Below are 17,752 nucleotides of genomic sequence, written 5' to 3'. Positions count from 1 at the left end.
TCGATCATACGAGTTGCATGTCATTACACATCGGTGTTACCATCATCATCAACACATATATATATATATGTGTGTGTGTGTGTGTGTGTGTGTGTGTGTGTGTGTGTGTGCGCGTCTGTGTGGCCTATTGTCATATAGGTACATATAATTGGTCATCGTCATATATATGTGTGATCATCATCATAGACGTCATGCTCAACGTACGAGCTACAGTCGCCATCGTATGGGTTGGTGTAAGCAAACCGTACCATATAGGTTAGCAGCAACATTATGATAACCACCACCAACCCAGGTTGTTATATTAGCATCGTCGTCATCATAATTGGGCCAATCATCATGGTCATCATACGGGATAGCACCGTCATCATCTCATGGATTACATATCCGCAATCATACTACACACCACCTACTACCACCATCCACCGCCCACTTTCGCCACAACAACCTCCAGCACCAACCACTAACCACACACCACCACTACCCACCACAACCACCCACCACACCACCACCACCACCCACCACCACACCACCACCACCCACTAATATTATATATAAATATATATACATTTATTTATACCCACCCACCACCACCACCCACTACCCACCACCACCACCCACCACCACCACCACCGACCTCCGCCACTACCACCCACTACCCACCACCACCACCCACCACCACACATCCGCCACCACGAACCACCACACCTCCGCCACCGTCCACCACCATCATGACCACCTGAACCCACCACCACCCACTAATATTATATATATATATATATTATACTATACAATACTAACCGTACGATTAAAATTTAAAAGCACGCGCCTTATTTTAAAAGGGTCAAATAATTACCCTAACTTATCTACTTCTGGAACGGCGATAATTCAACCTCGTAAGTCAATATTCCTTAAAACCGTCGACGATTCGTTTCTACTGTGAAGCAGAAGGTTGAAGCACAACCACAAGCACAACCACAAGCCCGAGTGGTTTAATTATTCTGGAATATAACCAAAATGAAGAACCCTAACTCATCTACTTCTAGAACGGAACCAAGGACGAAGCAAAAGCACGATAGGTCTCAGAATAAAGATGGAACATGTGTTAATTTATGATTTTTTTAGCATTTTAGGTTTAATCAATCTTAAAATGTAAGCATTTGTTTGAATCTTCTTATGTATTAAAGCGTTTGATAAGCGTGTTGTCGTTGTAATACATATCTTTGTTTTTTTTAAATATATGTATAATATTAAAGCATTTTATAAGCGTCTGCTTAGCGTGTTATGGCTTTGGTATGAGAATTTATCATTGTGATGTTTGATAAGAGTTTTCTGTTTCCTTATGATTCGTGTTGTTATCCCCTACCCCCATGTTTTATTGTATGTATGTGATTCAGTTGTCGAAAAAAACAAGAATGACAAAAGGAAGACTAAAAAAGTTGCTCCGGTGGGGAAAACAAAACATGTTGTGGAAGCAGACTCTGATTCTGACCTTGACACAAAAATCGACAGGTTGTTGTCAATGCAGAAACAGGTGGAACACGGCACCTCTGGCCCGGACTTTCAGCATCCGAAAAAGAGAGCCATTAAAGAAAATAAGCCAGCCGAGAGGGGAAAATCTTTTGTTGAATTTGTAGATAAAAAATTGAAGAATAGGTGTGCACCTATTAATATTGTTGATGCAGTGAAGTCAATGACTACTGCCAAAAAACTTGTGTAGAAGAAATGGGTTTCGGGTCAATGTTAAGACTTCAAGTAACCCAAACTCCAACAACTTTGGGATATTGGTTGCTCATGAACTATAATAACTGTTTCAATGAACTAAACATTGGGAGCAGTTTTATTAAGATAACAACACAAAAAGTACATGAAGTGTTGGGGATACCAATGGGTAAGATTCCTGTTTTAGACAAGAGTAGACCAAGATTGAGGGAAGATGTTACTACAGATATGTTCAAAAATCAATTCCCGACAAATTCAAGAATAAGTATAAAGCATGTGAAAGACAAACTGGCCGCAAAGGAGTTGGTGAACTGTTTAAGATTAATTTCCTTGTGTTGTACAACACCTGTATAGGATTTGTGACAAAATCAACAACAGTCAATCAACGATTCATCGCTGCAATTGATAAAACCTCGGATATTCCAAATATGGACTAGTGCAGCTATGTTATTGAAAAACTTGAAAATGACAAAGAAAGAATGGAGAGATATCAACAGTCAATACAACGGTCTGATCACCTTCCTCGTGATTCTTTACACGCATGAATACTGATGTATTGAAAAACACATAGCGTTTTTATCCCGTTTTTGGGTTGTTTTGTGCGTAAAACGTTAACAAATATGAATTTTTCTTGCCTTAAATCACATGTTTGTGTATGTGATAGGTCCCATGTTGAAGAGATCGAGAAAACGAGTCAAATGAAAAAAGAATCAGCTAGAATGGAGCTCGGATGAAGCCGGTACGCAAAAACGAAGATAAACGAGCTGAAAGTCGAAAAACGTCAGAAAATGTCATGTTCGAGCTACGCGACCAGGTCATATCATTCAAGAAGCATGTGGTAGATTCCAACATGTCCCAAGGCTACCAAGAATGTTCAAGAATCAGCTACCACGTCTATTTTGTCTTCTAGTGGGCCTAGTTGGTTTGTTTTAACCTATTTTATATTAGGAGGGAGGTGATTAAACATATATATAAACCCTAAAACCCTATGAACGATTTTATTCAAGTTTCCAGCCATCCCACACCTGCTCTAGAGGAGAAACCAAGGAGTACAAGCTTACGGTTACATCTTTTATCATTCGGTTGTTGGTTATGACTATTTTAACGTTTGTGAGTTCGTTTTTGGTTTTTAAGCATTCAAACCTTTTGTAATCAGATTTATATGAGCATGTTTATCATTTATATCTATTTTATCTACTGTTCATTAATTATGATTGGCTAAACTTGTTAGTTCTACCTAGGTTAGATGAATATTGTTAGGTTTTAATGAGTAATATGGATTGTTGATTATCATGGCTTGAATTGTTAATGAAAAGTTTGGTTTAATATTGAATTAGGTTGTGTTTAGTGCTGTGAATTTATTAATTATACTCATATACCTCTTGCTTTGATTAATTGAATACGTTTTGATTGATTGTTGCTTGTTAGAACTCTTTACTTGGTTTTTAGGGTTTGTTTGCGGGGTGATCAACCGTAGGGTTTAAGTGAGTGTTTTAATTGAATATAATCAGCGGGTGAACACCTTCTTAGAGACCGAGAGGTGATAGGAAGTAAGGTCGTCTCTTAGCTTTTACTTGTTAGGATTAAGATCGCGCGAGAGCGGGTTTGGTTCTTGTCGGGTTTGGGTTTTGAGCGATTAGTTGATCTAGTTTAAGTTAAACTAAATTGTTCCTCTATCCTTGGTTACGTAGTATTCGTCTTCATTAGGGTAGTGTGTCGGTGAGACCGAGAGGTGAGTCGACATTAGAGCACTTTAACAATTCGTTTCTCGGTTTGTTCTTAAAATCAACTAAGTGTAAGTTAGAGTTTGTTAGTGAGACTGAGAGGTGATCTAGCTTTCTTGAGTGAACCTTATTTGTGTCATCCTTAGGAATCGGTGTCGTGAGAATCCTCAATCCATTATCTTATTATACCTTCAATATGATTCTTACCTAGGTAGACGTTTTCTCTGATTGCAGTTAAGTTTCTAAGTTTCAAGTGTTTAGTTAAGTTAATTTAAGTCTAGTTAATTAATTTAGTTAAAGTAAGTTAGGTTAAGTAGTTAATTATTAAAAATCATTTAAATATTCTTAGGTGAGTCTTGGTTAGGGTTAGGTATCATATACGTTTTCAAGTGTCCTTGTGTTCGATACTCGGACTTCCATAGTGCTATACTATTAGTGATCGGTACACTTGCCGGTTTTGTGTGGTTTCTTTAGGAGTCTTGTTTAATAAATTTAAAGCTTAGTTGTGAGAGCATCATTATACACACATCAAGTTTTTGGCGCCGTTGCCGGGGACACGGTTTGAGGCGTATTGAGAACGACTCGAGTTAGAGACTTGCCTATTGTATTTCGTATACTTAGATTAGATTACTTATTTTAACTAGTTTAGTTTTAGTTTAATTTTATTTTTAGTATTTTATTCTATTTTTATCTGGTGCCCGTGATCCTTTTCTTTTGAGTGTTCTTTACAGGAAATATGTTCGGACGACAGGTTGGAACCCCACGATGCAAAGTGTGTGGCGGAGATCATTGGGTGCATGATGCTTATGAGAGGAGAAATATAGAAATCGAAGCACGGAAAGCTCCATGGGAATCACTTTTGGCAAAGCCTCCTCCATACCGATTTGCATATGATCAAATGGGGAACTTCTTAGGGTATAAAGATTTGTCAAGGAATATATTAGAGCCCACCCCAGAATTGGAGGAAATAATGGATTATGTGTTGTTCGCTATTAGAAATGATTTGGAATATGTTCCTCTTTTGAATCCACCTTTGTTTGAAACCCTGAGCGAGATTGAAGATACCGGAATGGAGGAGCAGAGAGTAGAGGAGTATATTCCCTCTTGGGAGGAAGAATTTAAGGATGAGTTTGGTGAAGAGTTGATGGACTTTGCCATTACGGATGAAGGCGAGTTTGACCCACTTGGTGATTTAAAGCTGCTTGAAGATTTAATATATAACGAGCCAAGTTTGGGGATCAAGAAGGAGCTTTGTAAGGAGAGCCATGAGATAGTTAGTGATTTGGTCCTTCCAACACCTCACCTCGATTGTGAAAAACCAAAACACGAACCGTACTCAATCTCTATTCGGGACGTGTTAAGGTTTAAAAGTTTGGCTAAAGGAACTAGAAGGAGGATTTCTGGGCGAAGAAATCGTAGTGTGATGAAGAGATTGACTTCCTCGTTTCACTTCATTGAACCATTTTTGGGGGAATTCAAGAGTTGGTGGGCCGAGTTTAATTCATATGGTCGGGCCCATGAGACTTGTGCAATTGGTTTCTTCCCGACCAATTGTAAAAGGAGAGTGTTGAGGAGCATCGATGGGAAGATGATAAAGGAGAAGCCTCCTGATTGTGGTTTCGGGAGCGAGTCCGACTGAAGACTATTCAATAAACTTAGCGCTTCCCGGGAGGCAACCCGGTAATTTCTTTCCTTATTATTTTATTTTCATTTTTATTTTTATTTTTATTTCCGAGTTTTGCCAGGTGTTTCTTCTCTTACTTGCAGGTTATTCCTTGGTTGGTTGATAACGGTTGATGAGCTGGAGTTTTAAACAAGTGTGGGGATGCAATATGCTTAAGGATTGTCATTTTCGTTCGTTAGTGATAGCTTGATAGAGAGCACTGGAGTTTTAAGCTTGCGTTCGAATAGGAGGGCGAGGAACATGATTCACCGCACAGTTGCATGATCACATATACCAGGGGAGTCTGTTCCACTTTATTTTTCTTTATGTTTAGTTTTGTCTTTTCCTTGTCTCACGTTGAGGACAATGTGAAATTTAAGTGTGGGGATGGGGAATTGACGTTTTCATTTTTTAGAAAAATAAAAGAACATGGAAAATCCTGGGAGTTAATATTTAAAAAAAAAAGGTTTTAAAGAAAAATGTCCCTTGAAAATTGTTTTTGTTCTACGTTAAGCAGGAAATGATATTACTACCAATGTGCTAACAAACTCTTGGAACTTTTGAAATATATAATATAATAATAAAAGAAGGGATGGTTCACATATCTGATTTGGGATGTGTCAGTAGGCCCAACTAGCTTTGATAGTTCTCTTTAGCAGTTTTTATTTATATAATAATTTGAAAGACGGTGAAACCGAATTTCGATGCTTAGGGAGGATTACCATAATCTAAAAACTTTGAGATGGTTATACTTAGATGCACTCAAACCAACACACACCACATGTCTATCTTTCTATGAGCTTAGAAATAGTTATATATTTTAGGGTGATATAAAAGATTGAAAAAAAAAGAAAGAAAAAGAAAAGAAAAAAAAGTATGTATTGAAAGTTATGTTTGTGTATTCTCAAAAGTCGTCCAAGAAAAGCAAAATGCTTGTGAAGAAAGTTATGTATTGTAAAATGCCAAAGAAGCATTCTCAAAGTTAGTAAAAGAGGCCAAAGAGGCACATACTAGACGGGACTTAGAGTTTACGTGTTACCTTGGGGATGGTGACTCTAAGGATACACTATTGGGGCTCGAAGGTTCTTAGTCAATAAGTAAAAATTAGGAATCTATAGGACAAAGTCCAATAATATTTAGGAATAGCTCGTATGACCTCCACATGACCATTCATCCAACAAAATTTCACCGAGTGCATCTAATTAGTACTATCAACGAGTCCTTGGCTTATGGTGATTTCTCAAACCAGTTTGATTCGACTCTAGTTTCTCTAGCTCTCTTTGTCTGAGATGGGGTAGGTGTAGTCTTAATTTTTGGCCTTTAAATGTTAAATGCAAAAGGGGGGCTTGATTGGCTGGTGGCTGGGTTTAAATGGACAACAATATCGGCAATCGCGGTCAATATGTCGAGCTGTTTCTTGTGCTTTAGTAATGTTGAATAATCTGGGAATTTTTTGTTTTTCACTTGGTTATAATCCTATGTAGATTTCTTTTTCAGGGAAGAAAAAGGTTCAAGTGTGGGGATATTTGATGTGTTGAAAAACACATAGCGTTTTTATCCCGTTTTTGGGTTGTTTTGTGCGTAAAACATTAACGAATATGAATTTTTCTTGCCTAAATTACGTGTTTGTGTATGTGATAGGTCCCATGTTGAAGAGAGCGAGAACACGAGTCAAATGAAAAAAGAATCAGCTAGAACGGAGCTCGGATGAAGCCGGTACGCAAAAACGAAGATAAACTATTAGTGATCGGTACACTTGCCGTTTTTGTGTGGTTTCTTTAGGAGTATTGTTTAATAAATTTAAAGCTTAGTTGTGAGAGCATCATTATACACACATCAAATACCAGAAAAAATATGGTCCATTTGGGACTCCCGTCACAACGCCTGCAGTCAACTGCATAACAACAACTACTCTTAATAAGATGGAAAAATACTTGGAGAATAATGGTCCTCCCTTAGAAGTAGATGCTACTGAGGTTGCTGGTGCTGCTGTGACGTTTAGTGTTGACGGTAAGGGGATTGATGCGGCTGCTGCTGTGACCGTTAGTGCTGCCGGGAAGGGACTTGATGAAACTGCTGATGCTGCTGTTGCTGATACTGTTGCTGTGACAGTTAGTGCTGCCGGGAAGGGACTTGATGAGACTGCTGCTGATACTGCTGCTGTGACAGTTAGTGTTGTCGGTAAGCCTGGAGTTGAAGAAAACACTGCATCTGAGGATAAACAAGAACATGGTGAGAAACTTGTTATTTTCTTCTAAAAAACTCTCATATCTCTTATCTCTATATGCATTTTATGTAATGCAACGTTTGAATAACAACATTATATGTAATTAAAAACAGATGGTCAAAGTGCATCTGAAACAGATAATGCGGATCAAACAGCTGAACAAGATTTGGATGATTATGTAAGCGATTATTCACCTTTAAGTTTGCAAATGCCTATCGTGCTTGTTGACTATTATTTAACTCCATTACAACTGGCTGGGATAAATTGAAAATGTTTTTGAATTAACAATAACTATATTTTCTTTTTACAGTCTTGGAATAAGGCAATGGATATCAAGTTGAAGAAATTTGATAAAACTTGCCCCGAGATCAACGAGTTGGTCCGTCAAGGAAATGATATAAATCCATCAAATGAGAATATCTTTGCTAGATGTTGTGAATGGGAAAACAGATTCACTAACTGACACCATAAAACCCTTATCACTCTTTAATTTAGGTGAGAAAAAATTATATATTCTTCTTTCAAGTTTCTCTTTCCCATTCCAAAACTATTTTTGTTTAAGTTGTAAGATCCCAATACTTAGACAGCTGCAGCAATAGATTCAGATGTTGGTGTTGGTGGTCCAGTGGCTGCTCTAAAAGGTATTTGGGCTAAATTAATTATAAGTATAATTAAAACGCTCATAAAACGCTTATGCTGTTATTTTAAACTTATTACATCTGTGTGATGCAGTTGATTCAGATGTTGGTGTTGGTGGTCCAGTGGCTGCTCAAAAAGGTATATGTACCAGCTTAATTATCTACAAGCTTAATTATAATCACAGTTGAACATATTACATCTTTGGTTGTCGTAAACAATGATGAAGATGATGCAGGTCAAGAAAACAATGTCTCATGCGCAGATATTAATAAAGTTGTTAATACAGTGGTTGAGTGGGCTAAAGAGGGTATTTAATTATAAATAAAAACCAAAAGTGGTTGAAGGTATTTAATTATAGTTACAATTATTTTCAGTCAAATTTAAAATGAGTTGTTTTATGTTTAACAGTTGAAATCGGATTGTCAACAAGTGATAGCCTCATTACACTGAAATCCCATATCTTCTGAGAGAGGTTGACGTATCCGCTAGTGTCACAGAAGATGAAGATATAATTTCAGAGTATATATTTTTTTGTCTTGAAGACATTTGGGAGGAGGTCTATAAGTCCACTCACACAGAATCGTTCAAGGTGATCGTTGAAAGCTACTGTACTGGCATTTATATAAACACCAATGCAATGGATGCATTCATTGAACTAATGAACTATAAAGAAAAGAAAAAATCTGCAGCATCACCGTTCAGATTCTTTGCTTCAAGCACTATGCTGGTACAAATTAATCTATTTTGTTTGTACTATTAGAAAACGCTCAATAAACTCTTTAATCATCTGCATTTTAATTATTATATAGACAAGTGACCATTATGTTGAGTCAAGGGGTTACACAGACAAAGAAAGACTGGATGTGTTTTCAGACAACATCGAAAAACAAATGGCAATTTTTTGAATTCCATCACTCAAGGAGGTTGCTATAGTGCTCGTGCCAATTCTACAACGCGGTCATTTCTTTGTGGTTGCCTTCAATCTTCAAACAGGAGTGATAGAATTACTTGACAATAGTGAAAATCAAGAAATACCAGCTGATGCAAAGTTTAAAAGCTTAGAAGACAAATCAAAAGTAATTAGAGAGAATTTTGAAGAAAGATACGGAGAGACTCCTGATATACTGGTAAACATATATACCTTTAACCCAAAAAATATTCATACCTGTTATAAAAATTGTCAAAAATACTTAAATTGCTTTCTATTTTGTGTAGAGAAACGTCTTTTGCATGTATCTTAAAACAATCAAACACCCCATTACTCAGCAAATCCAAGTAGCAACAATCAATATATTGAATATGACATGGAGAACAATAAGTAATGGAATTGATTGTGGTATTTTTGCTATGAGACACATGGAGAAATATGATGGGAAGAGACCATGGGGGCGTAATCTCAAAAAGGAAGGCCCTAAACAACAAAGACAACTAAAATGGTTGAGGTCAAAGTATTTGTGCAAAATCCTCCTCTCGGATGTAAACCAACACAGAAATACTCTTATCAAGAAAGCACTGCTATTCCATGAAAATGACGACACTCGTTTAACCGGAGAAGAGTTGATTGCTGAACTTAAGAAAAAAGCAACAACAAATTTGAATGATTTCAAAACTGACTGATATGTACTTTAAGATACTTGTTGTGATATGGACTTATGGAGATCTCTAGTCTTCTGTTATCAGTTTGTAATGCACTTTAAGATAATAGTTACATATTGAATCAATGTTTTAACACAAACATAAAAATATTATTATTACCAAAACATACATATAAACACACCATCACAAACATATTAATTTTATTACTACAAATCTCTGGGTGACACACATAAAAACACACCATCACTATATCATAAACACTCATGAAACACCATCACATACTAATCTGTGAGTGACATAAGAAACTTCAACTTCAATTCCAATAAGCAATTCAGTTCAAGAATTGTCTTGCCCAAAAGTTTTAACTCGTCAAGATCTCTCTGTCCTACATCAACCATAAACAAAACAACAAGATCTCGGATAGTACTAGCGGGCATTCAAGTAAGAACTTTTTCAATGACATCCCTGGCATCCAAGCTGTTGCTAGTCTTTACAAATTCTTCAATAAGAGTTTCCCGACAAGCTTTATCTATCTCGATTAGAGCCTCAATTTGCCTCCTGAGGGCAGTCTTGAGTCTGGATGATGATGATGATGATGACGAGCAATCCATTATTAACTAAAAATAATAATTTAAAATTATGTAGGTATATGAGTTTCACAAATGTGGTGTAGGTATATATAACCAAAAGGCTCACAGACAAATCAAAAGGGTGTCCCGCGCTTTGGAAACGCTCACGGACGAATAGTAACTCTGTAAAAACAAAAGGGTGTCCCACGCTTGGGAACGCACAAACTTGTCTCATGTGTTTTTGTTTAATCTAGAGATTACTTGCATTTATATCACCTGTCAAAATTAATTGATCACAATTATACTCACCTGTCAAAAATCTTGGAAAAATATTATGGTAATGATAGCCTACATTAAAGTTAAGCTATATCTTACTAGATCTTACTATATCTTACTACAAATAAAACTTAACTACATTAAATTTTAGGTCTATATATTTGTTATTCAATCACACTAACAGTTTCAGAAAGATAATAAAAATGTATTCTTCTGACAAAACTGTGAAGAACATAGTGAAAGCAACGATGAATCTTGAGAAAGAGAAAGACGACACTTTGTTGAAGACAGTCAAAGAGATTAGGGCTAGACTCGCAATTGAAAAATCAAAGACCTTCGACTCATGTAAACTCATGTTGTTTGAAGCAGACAATGAGTATAAGGCAATGGTTGTTGATTATCAGAAACAACAGTCTGAATGCTACGACTCAGTGTGTGAGACTCTGGTTGACACCATAACTACGGTGTCAACCAACATGAGTTTTAAGGAGATGGGTGCGGAGACTGTGGACAAGGCGGAGTGATGGTGATGTTAGCTTTGCTGGTCTTGGTTTTTTTGTAATGTATTGTAATTAATGGTACTTTTTGTATGGCATCTTTTGATGAATGGTAAATATGGATTATCTTAAAATGCTTTCTTAACATGTTTTATGGATCATCTAATTGCTTATTAAATCGTAAACAACACTTTGTTAAATCTAAAAATAAAACAAAAAACACTTTGTAATCGATTAGGTTAAAATATGTTATATATTTGTTCAAACGAGTCTATTACGCTTGCAACACGCTAATGTACAAAGACATATATAAATATCCTAATACGCTGGTAACACGCTTGTGTGCAACAACTCCTTTCTAAACCCTCCTATATATATACTTATATATCTAGTTTTGTTTTCAATAAAAACTCCTTTTTCACCCCCATAAACACTAAAATAAAACACTTAAAAAACCACAACATCCATGGAAGAAATCTCATCGCGGACCACAACATCCAGTAACAGAAGCAATCGATCTCAAGTTTATTGTTTTTTGTGGTCAAGAAGCCATTCTAAGAACATCAAGGACCACCAAAAATCCAGGTCGGAGGTTCTACAATTGCGCATCTCAGGTTAGTGAAATTGAAAATAAAGTTGGAATTCATCTACAATTGTTGACCCTAAACTCTATATTTTTTTAACTTAGGGCAAAAAATGTGATTTCTTTATATGGTCTGATTGTGTTTCGTCCACAAGATCTGATGTATGCACAAGATGTACAGACATAATTCCTATCTTGATAAGGACAAATAAGTCATTAGAGGATCAACTTGCAAGGAGTGTAGCTTCAAAGATTGAATCAGAAAAAATAGTGAAGATATTGTATTTTATTTGCTTCTTGTTGTTTTAGGGCTTTTAATTAGTTTTGTAATTAAAAGCTAAGAAACTTTGTTATGATTTTAGACCATCTATTATGATGTATTTTTATGTTTTTGAACGGATTTAAAGGCCTTTTAATGAGTAGCTTAGTTTGAGTGTTTTCAAAATCACAGTGTATTTATTTCATTAAAAAAGGTTATTATAAAAAATTAATAAAAATATGTTCCCTCCTGAGTTTCGAACCCGCGATATTTGCAATCTATGTTTAATCACAAGCGCCTCAACCGTTTGAGCTACACCCTGAGAACGTAATAGAACCTCTTCTAATATTTATATAACGAAATTTCAATGTTTAAAATTTTCATTTTTACCCGCCAATTAATCGAGTTATCTTCTGGAAGACTCCCAAATCAATTAGTATTGACCAAATAAAATCTCACAATCTCACCAAACCCTAATAAATGATCTGCTAGTGTATTTATTGAACTCTCATCAATCTCAATCCTACCAAACAGCTTCATTAATCTCAGGTGAGTACCAAATATTTTTGCTTTTAGTCAGTTACATTTATTGGTGTTAATTAGTGTGTGTGTATATATATATATCGTTGATGACACAGTTAATAAAAAAATTCTTGGAAGATGGATAAGTCTTGGATGTCAGTAGGCGACAGATACAGTAAAGCATATTAAGATGGTGTTAAGGCATTTCTAGATTTTGCAGTTCGTAATTGCAAGGAGACATCACCACCAATTTCTATTTCATGTCCATGTGTACGGTGTGTGAACCACGTATCTCTTAGTGTAGACGATGTAGAACATCACTTGTACAGGTTTGGAATTGATAAGAATTATACTACTTGGATAAAACATGGAGAAGCCGACACCAACATTCCAACTAATTATGTTAATAATACTGGGTTAGCCTGCACCTGCATTCCAACTAATTATGATAATAATACTGGGTTTGTTGACACCAACATTCCAACAGATGCCTGTGAAACTGTAGAAATGGTAAATGCTACAAAAGACAATTTCAAAGGCGACAAGAAGTATCAACAGTTTCTACAACTACTTGTTGACGTTGAGAAGCCCCTATATAAAGGAAGTCTTGACTTCACCAAGTTGTCTACATTAGTACAACTACTCAACTTGAAAAGCAAGAGGGTATCTCATAAGTTCGTTGATGAACTTCTGAAATTGTTGAAAAAGATGCTCCCTACAGATAACGAAATGGTAAATAATATGTATGAGGGCAAAAGGATGATCAAGGCAATGGTCTCAGGATACGAAAAGATACATGTGTGTATCAATGAGTGCATTATTTACTATAAGGATTACAAGGATTTGGAAGCATGTCCAGTTTGTAACAAGTCAAGGTGGAAGGTGGATGAGAAGACTAACAAAACTTTACATAAACACGCCCGCTAAGGTACTGTGGTACTTTCCCATTATTCCACGATTCAAGCGCCTCTTTCAATCAAAGACCATAACAGAGAATTTAACATGGCACGCCACGAGTACCAATAAACCCGGTGTTTTACGCCACCCATCAGATTCACCAGCATGGAAAGCCATAGATGGTAGGTACTCCAATACCATCAGAAGCGATCCAAGAAATCTTCATCTAGGGATTTGCACTGATGGGGTCGACGTACATATAGGCAACAGAAACCACAGTGTCTGGCCTGTTTTAACAGTCATTTACAACCTTCCACCTTGGATGTGTATGAAAAGAAAATTCATCATGCTTTCCTTATTAATATCCAGAGTGCCAGGAAACAATATTGATGTGTTTTTACAGCCTTTAATTGACGATCTAGCATCTTTATTTGAGGTCGGGGAGGCAACATATGATGCATATAAACAAGAAATGTTTACACTACGTGCAGTTGTGTTATGGATGATTAATGATTACCCTGCTCTTGGTACATTATGTGGTTGCCCTTACAGTGGATTCAAAGGTTGTGTAGTGTGTCGGGGCGACACTCAGTGTGTTCGACTTTATCATACAACGAAGCAGAGTTATGCTGCCCACAGAAGGTATTTATCATATGACCACCCTTTCAGAAAACAAACAAAGACGTTCAATGGAAAAGAGGAGATGAGAACCGCCAAAAGAGCCTATGACAGGGGAAGAGATATACGACGAGGTCATAAACATTAACAATGAATGGGGAAAGGGATCTGAATCCCTAAGTGGGAGTAAGAGAAAAAGGGATAACACAACGCCGCAGCCATATTGGAAGAAGTTCAACATTTGGTACCAACGGCTCAACTATTGGAAGTATTTACCTGTCCAACATTGTATTGATTTGATGCATGTTGAAAAGATGTGGTAGAAAGTATTGTCGGGACGTTGCTGAACATTCCCGGTAGGACAAAAGACGGATTGGCAGCTAGAAAGGATTTGGAGTTTTTAGGGATTAAAAAGGAGTTGCAACCGAAAGCAAAAGGCAACAATACAGAACTGCTTGCAGCATGCTTCACATTATCAGCACAAAAAAAAGACATATTTCTTGAAACACTGTATAAACTGAAGGCTCCACTAAGGTATTGTTCTAACTTCTCTAGTTTGGTGAATCTTAAAGAAAGGAAGCTACAAGGCCTTAAATCACATGATTATCACATGCTTATGAAACAGTTTCTGCCCCTTGCAATACGGTCCATCATGCCAGAACCAATGAGAAATGCTATAATCAAGCTTTTTTTTTTTCAAGTCAATTTGTAGCAAAGAAATCATTGTAGAAGAGCTTAATAAGATGCAGGAAGAGCAAATAGTTGCACTTTGCCTGCTGGAGAAGTACTTTCCTCCGTCATTTTTTGATGTCATGGTTCACTTAACGGTGCACCTTGTCAGAGAGATAAAATTATGTGGGCCACCATGCTTTCATTGGATGTATCCCTTTGAAAGGTGTATGAAGGTTATCAAAGGGCATGTGCGAAACAAAACTTATCTAGAAGGGTGCATTGCTGAGGAGAACATTGCGGAAGAAACAATCGAGTTTCTGAGCGAATACAAAAAAAACATCAAGAGTACTGTTGGTATTCCACATGACAAGCATGATGATAATGGGGAGACAATTCCTGTCACAGGCGTTAAATCAGTTGAAGTTTCTCCTGATCTTTTCAAGAGAGCACATTCTATGTGCTGCAGAATACGCCTGAAATAGCGCCGTATATCGAGTAAGTATTACTAACATATATACTCTAAATTATATATATATATGTATATATATATATTAATTCACAATATATTATATATACACCTACTTGCAGACAACACAAGACCTCTTTGAAAAACCAAATGCATGGTAAACGACAAGCATTGCTGGAGAAGGAGCATACTTTAATGTTTGGTGACTGGTTACGCGACAAGGTAGATAAATTTATTAAGTCTTCTATAATTTTTAAAAATCTTTTATAGTTTCCGCAATGTAGGTGAAGAATCTAATCCTTGTAATGAAATTCAGGTTGAAAGAGAGCTAGCGGGCTCCCCAGGTTCTGTATCGAAAACCTTAAAGTGGATTGCACACAGAGCACACCACAACGTTTACAAATACGATTCATATGACATCAACGGTTTTGAATTTCGTACAAAATCTCATGATGGTAGAGTTTACCAGAACATCGGGGTTGGTGTAGAGGCGGATGACATGCACATAAAAAAGACGTGGTGACCTATGGACAAAACATTTATTTTGGGGTTTTGCAAGAGATATGGGTCCTATATTATCATACTAAAAGAATTCTGGTCTTCATGTGCCAATGGGTTTGACCGTAAACATCTCAAACATGATATTATTGGTTATACGTCGGTCGACCTAAACAAATTTGGCCACAAGGATGATCCGTTCATATTGGCCTCGCAAGCGCGCTAGGTGTTTTATGTTCAAGATCAGCTGGATAGAAAAAAACATGTTGTCCTCATGACTCCACCCAAGAAATATAGGCATTCATATGACGAGGTCAATGAGGAATTTAGTACGGTAACTTTCCCTCAAGAGGGTAATACATTGCCACTTGTACAGCCAAATCAACTACTTCGTAATGAGTCCCCGGATGACAACTGGAGGCCCAGGAAAAAGCCTAAAACTATTCGTAATGGAGATTGACACCGATGTCGGGGTTGTCGACCCAGCAGTTGTGCTCGTTTGGCTAGTTAGATGTAAATAATGTTTAAATTTACTTGTGATACATGATATCAACATTCTTTACTTTGTACTTATTAATTAAAACTAAAGAAACATTGGTTGTTTTTAATAATATTACTACTTATACAGGCCGGTTTGTTGAATTCATTTCATCTTCTGGCTATTTTGGTCAATTGGTGTCAAGTTCAAACATACATCAATGTTACATCGATAAAAGTCACAATTGACTTGTAGTGTACCATAGTAAGATCAATAAAGTCATTACACTCATAACTGACTCGTGCCATATCAAAGTTACATTAATACAAAGAAAGCCCAAAAATGCATCATGTTGTCTAGGGTGTTCATGGTTTGGTTGGAAACCGCGAAACCGCCCAAACCGGCTATCGGTGACAGTCATCATTTCTCGTCTGATGGTTTTGTTTCTTGCACAACCTCTATTTGATTATGTTTCAACATACTTTTAAACAGCTGGTTTCCTGGAAAACATTATCAACTCATTTTATAAAAAAAGACCATTATGCCCTTCTTTTCACTAACCTGCATACCAAAATTGTACCCTCCAGACTTTGAAGAAGCCTTTGAACAAATAAAATCAGTTTTGAAAAACCGTTTCCAAACTCAATGCCATCACCAGTAACCTAATTTAAGATTTGGTGATGGCATTGAGTTTTGGAAAGGATTTTATCAAAATCTAAGATCTTTGGGAAGTTTAAGATCTGTGGAAATATTAGATTTTTCTTCTTGGCCAAGTTTGGAATTCACATAACATATAGAAAAGTGTAATAAATTTCAGTCACAAGTTTTATTGCAGTCATTAAAGTCTCTGTTGTTTTATAGTTGGTTCTTGAGTGTATAACACACTATAACTGCATACTACCTGTCAAAATGGTTTCAACACGCTTTAGAAACGCTCACAAGCTAATTAATTTTGGAAATTAGTCACATTTATACCTACTACCTGTCAAAAATCTTGGAAATATATTTATGTAATGATAGCCTATATTCAAGTTAATTAAAATAAAAAAACTTGTATATCACACATTTTTTGTACACTTTAAATACCTGTCAAAAATCTTGGAAATATATTTATGTAATGATAGCCTATATTCAAGTTAATTAAAATAAAAAAAAACTAGTATATCTAACTAGATAGACTACAAATCAATTGAACTACAATAAATTACTGTCTCAACTACCAAAAATTAAATTTTAGGTCTATTTTGTTATTCACTCACACTAACATCTATTTTAAAGTTAATTATAAAAAAACTACACCCAATATGCTTCAAATACGCTTTAACCAAAATATAATAATAACATTTACATTTAATACCAAAATATAATAATTACATTACATTAATATAGAAAAACTAATTACAAAAAACTAAATCCTAGCATCAGATTCCATATCTGAATCTACATCCGTCGGATTCTCAGCTTCTAGAGTCCGAGAGGGCATGATCCTCTCCCACATGCCGTCCGAGGTGTAGGTGAAGTTCTTAAACCTTCGGAGGTGAAGGTTCACCTGAGTATGGAATGCCCCATAAAGGGACACAACCTTGAAGTCCTCCACGGAGTTCAGCTCAATGCACGCCACCTCGATTCCCGGGACTTCCATCACAAAGCTGAAATAATCAGCAGTCATGTACCCAAGAAACCTAACCATTCAGTTAAGTTGTGGGTACATGAATGTTTGAGGGTGGACATAGTCCACAAACCTCACCCTTTGATTCTTCCGGACGGATCCGGAAGAAAAGTGAAAAACAAGGGTGAAGAAGGTGGGGTCGTAGTATATGGGGGCATGAGTACCCGGTTCACGTACGAT

General features: G+C 36.5%; 1 protein-coding gene across 1 annotated transcript; it reads left to right on the top strand.

Annotated features, from left to right (window-relative positions):
- Nucleotides 1-3,829: 3,829 nt before the first annotated feature.
- On the top strand, nucleotides 3,830-6,003 carry LOC143603744 (uncharacterized). The gene is made up of 2 exons (XM_077080457.1): nucleotides 3,830-5,288; nucleotides 5,321-6,003. The coding sequence occupies exon 1, from the start codon at nucleotides 4,180-4,182 to the stop codon at nucleotides 5,080-5,082; it is 903 nt and encodes a 300-aa protein (XP_076936572.1). The 5' UTR covers nucleotides 3,830-4,179; the 3' UTR covers nucleotides 5,083-5,288; nucleotides 5,321-6,003.
- The last annotated feature ends 11,749 nt before the right edge of the window (nucleotides 6,004-17,752 follow it).

This window comes from Bidens hawaiensis, unplaced genomic scaffold (assembly GCF_021521415.1).
Source record: "Bidens hawaiensis isolate Kalapana, Puna unplaced genomic scaffold, B.hawaiensis_p1.1 tig00062603_1, whole genome shotgun sequence".
In the NCBI taxonomy this organism is placed as follows: Eukaryota; Viridiplantae; Streptophyta; class Magnoliopsida; order Asterales; family Asteraceae; genus Bidens; species Bidens hawaiensis.
The sequence above is the reverse complement of the archived record's forward strand: the minus strand, read 5'-3'. Positions and strand labels throughout refer to the sequence as shown.

Bases quoted from the DNA above. Each gene is read 5' to 3' on its own strand.
- LOC143603744 (XM_077080457.1), top strand. From the start codon at position 4,180: ATGTTCGGACGACAGGTTGGAACCCCACGATGCAAAGTGTGTGGCGGA.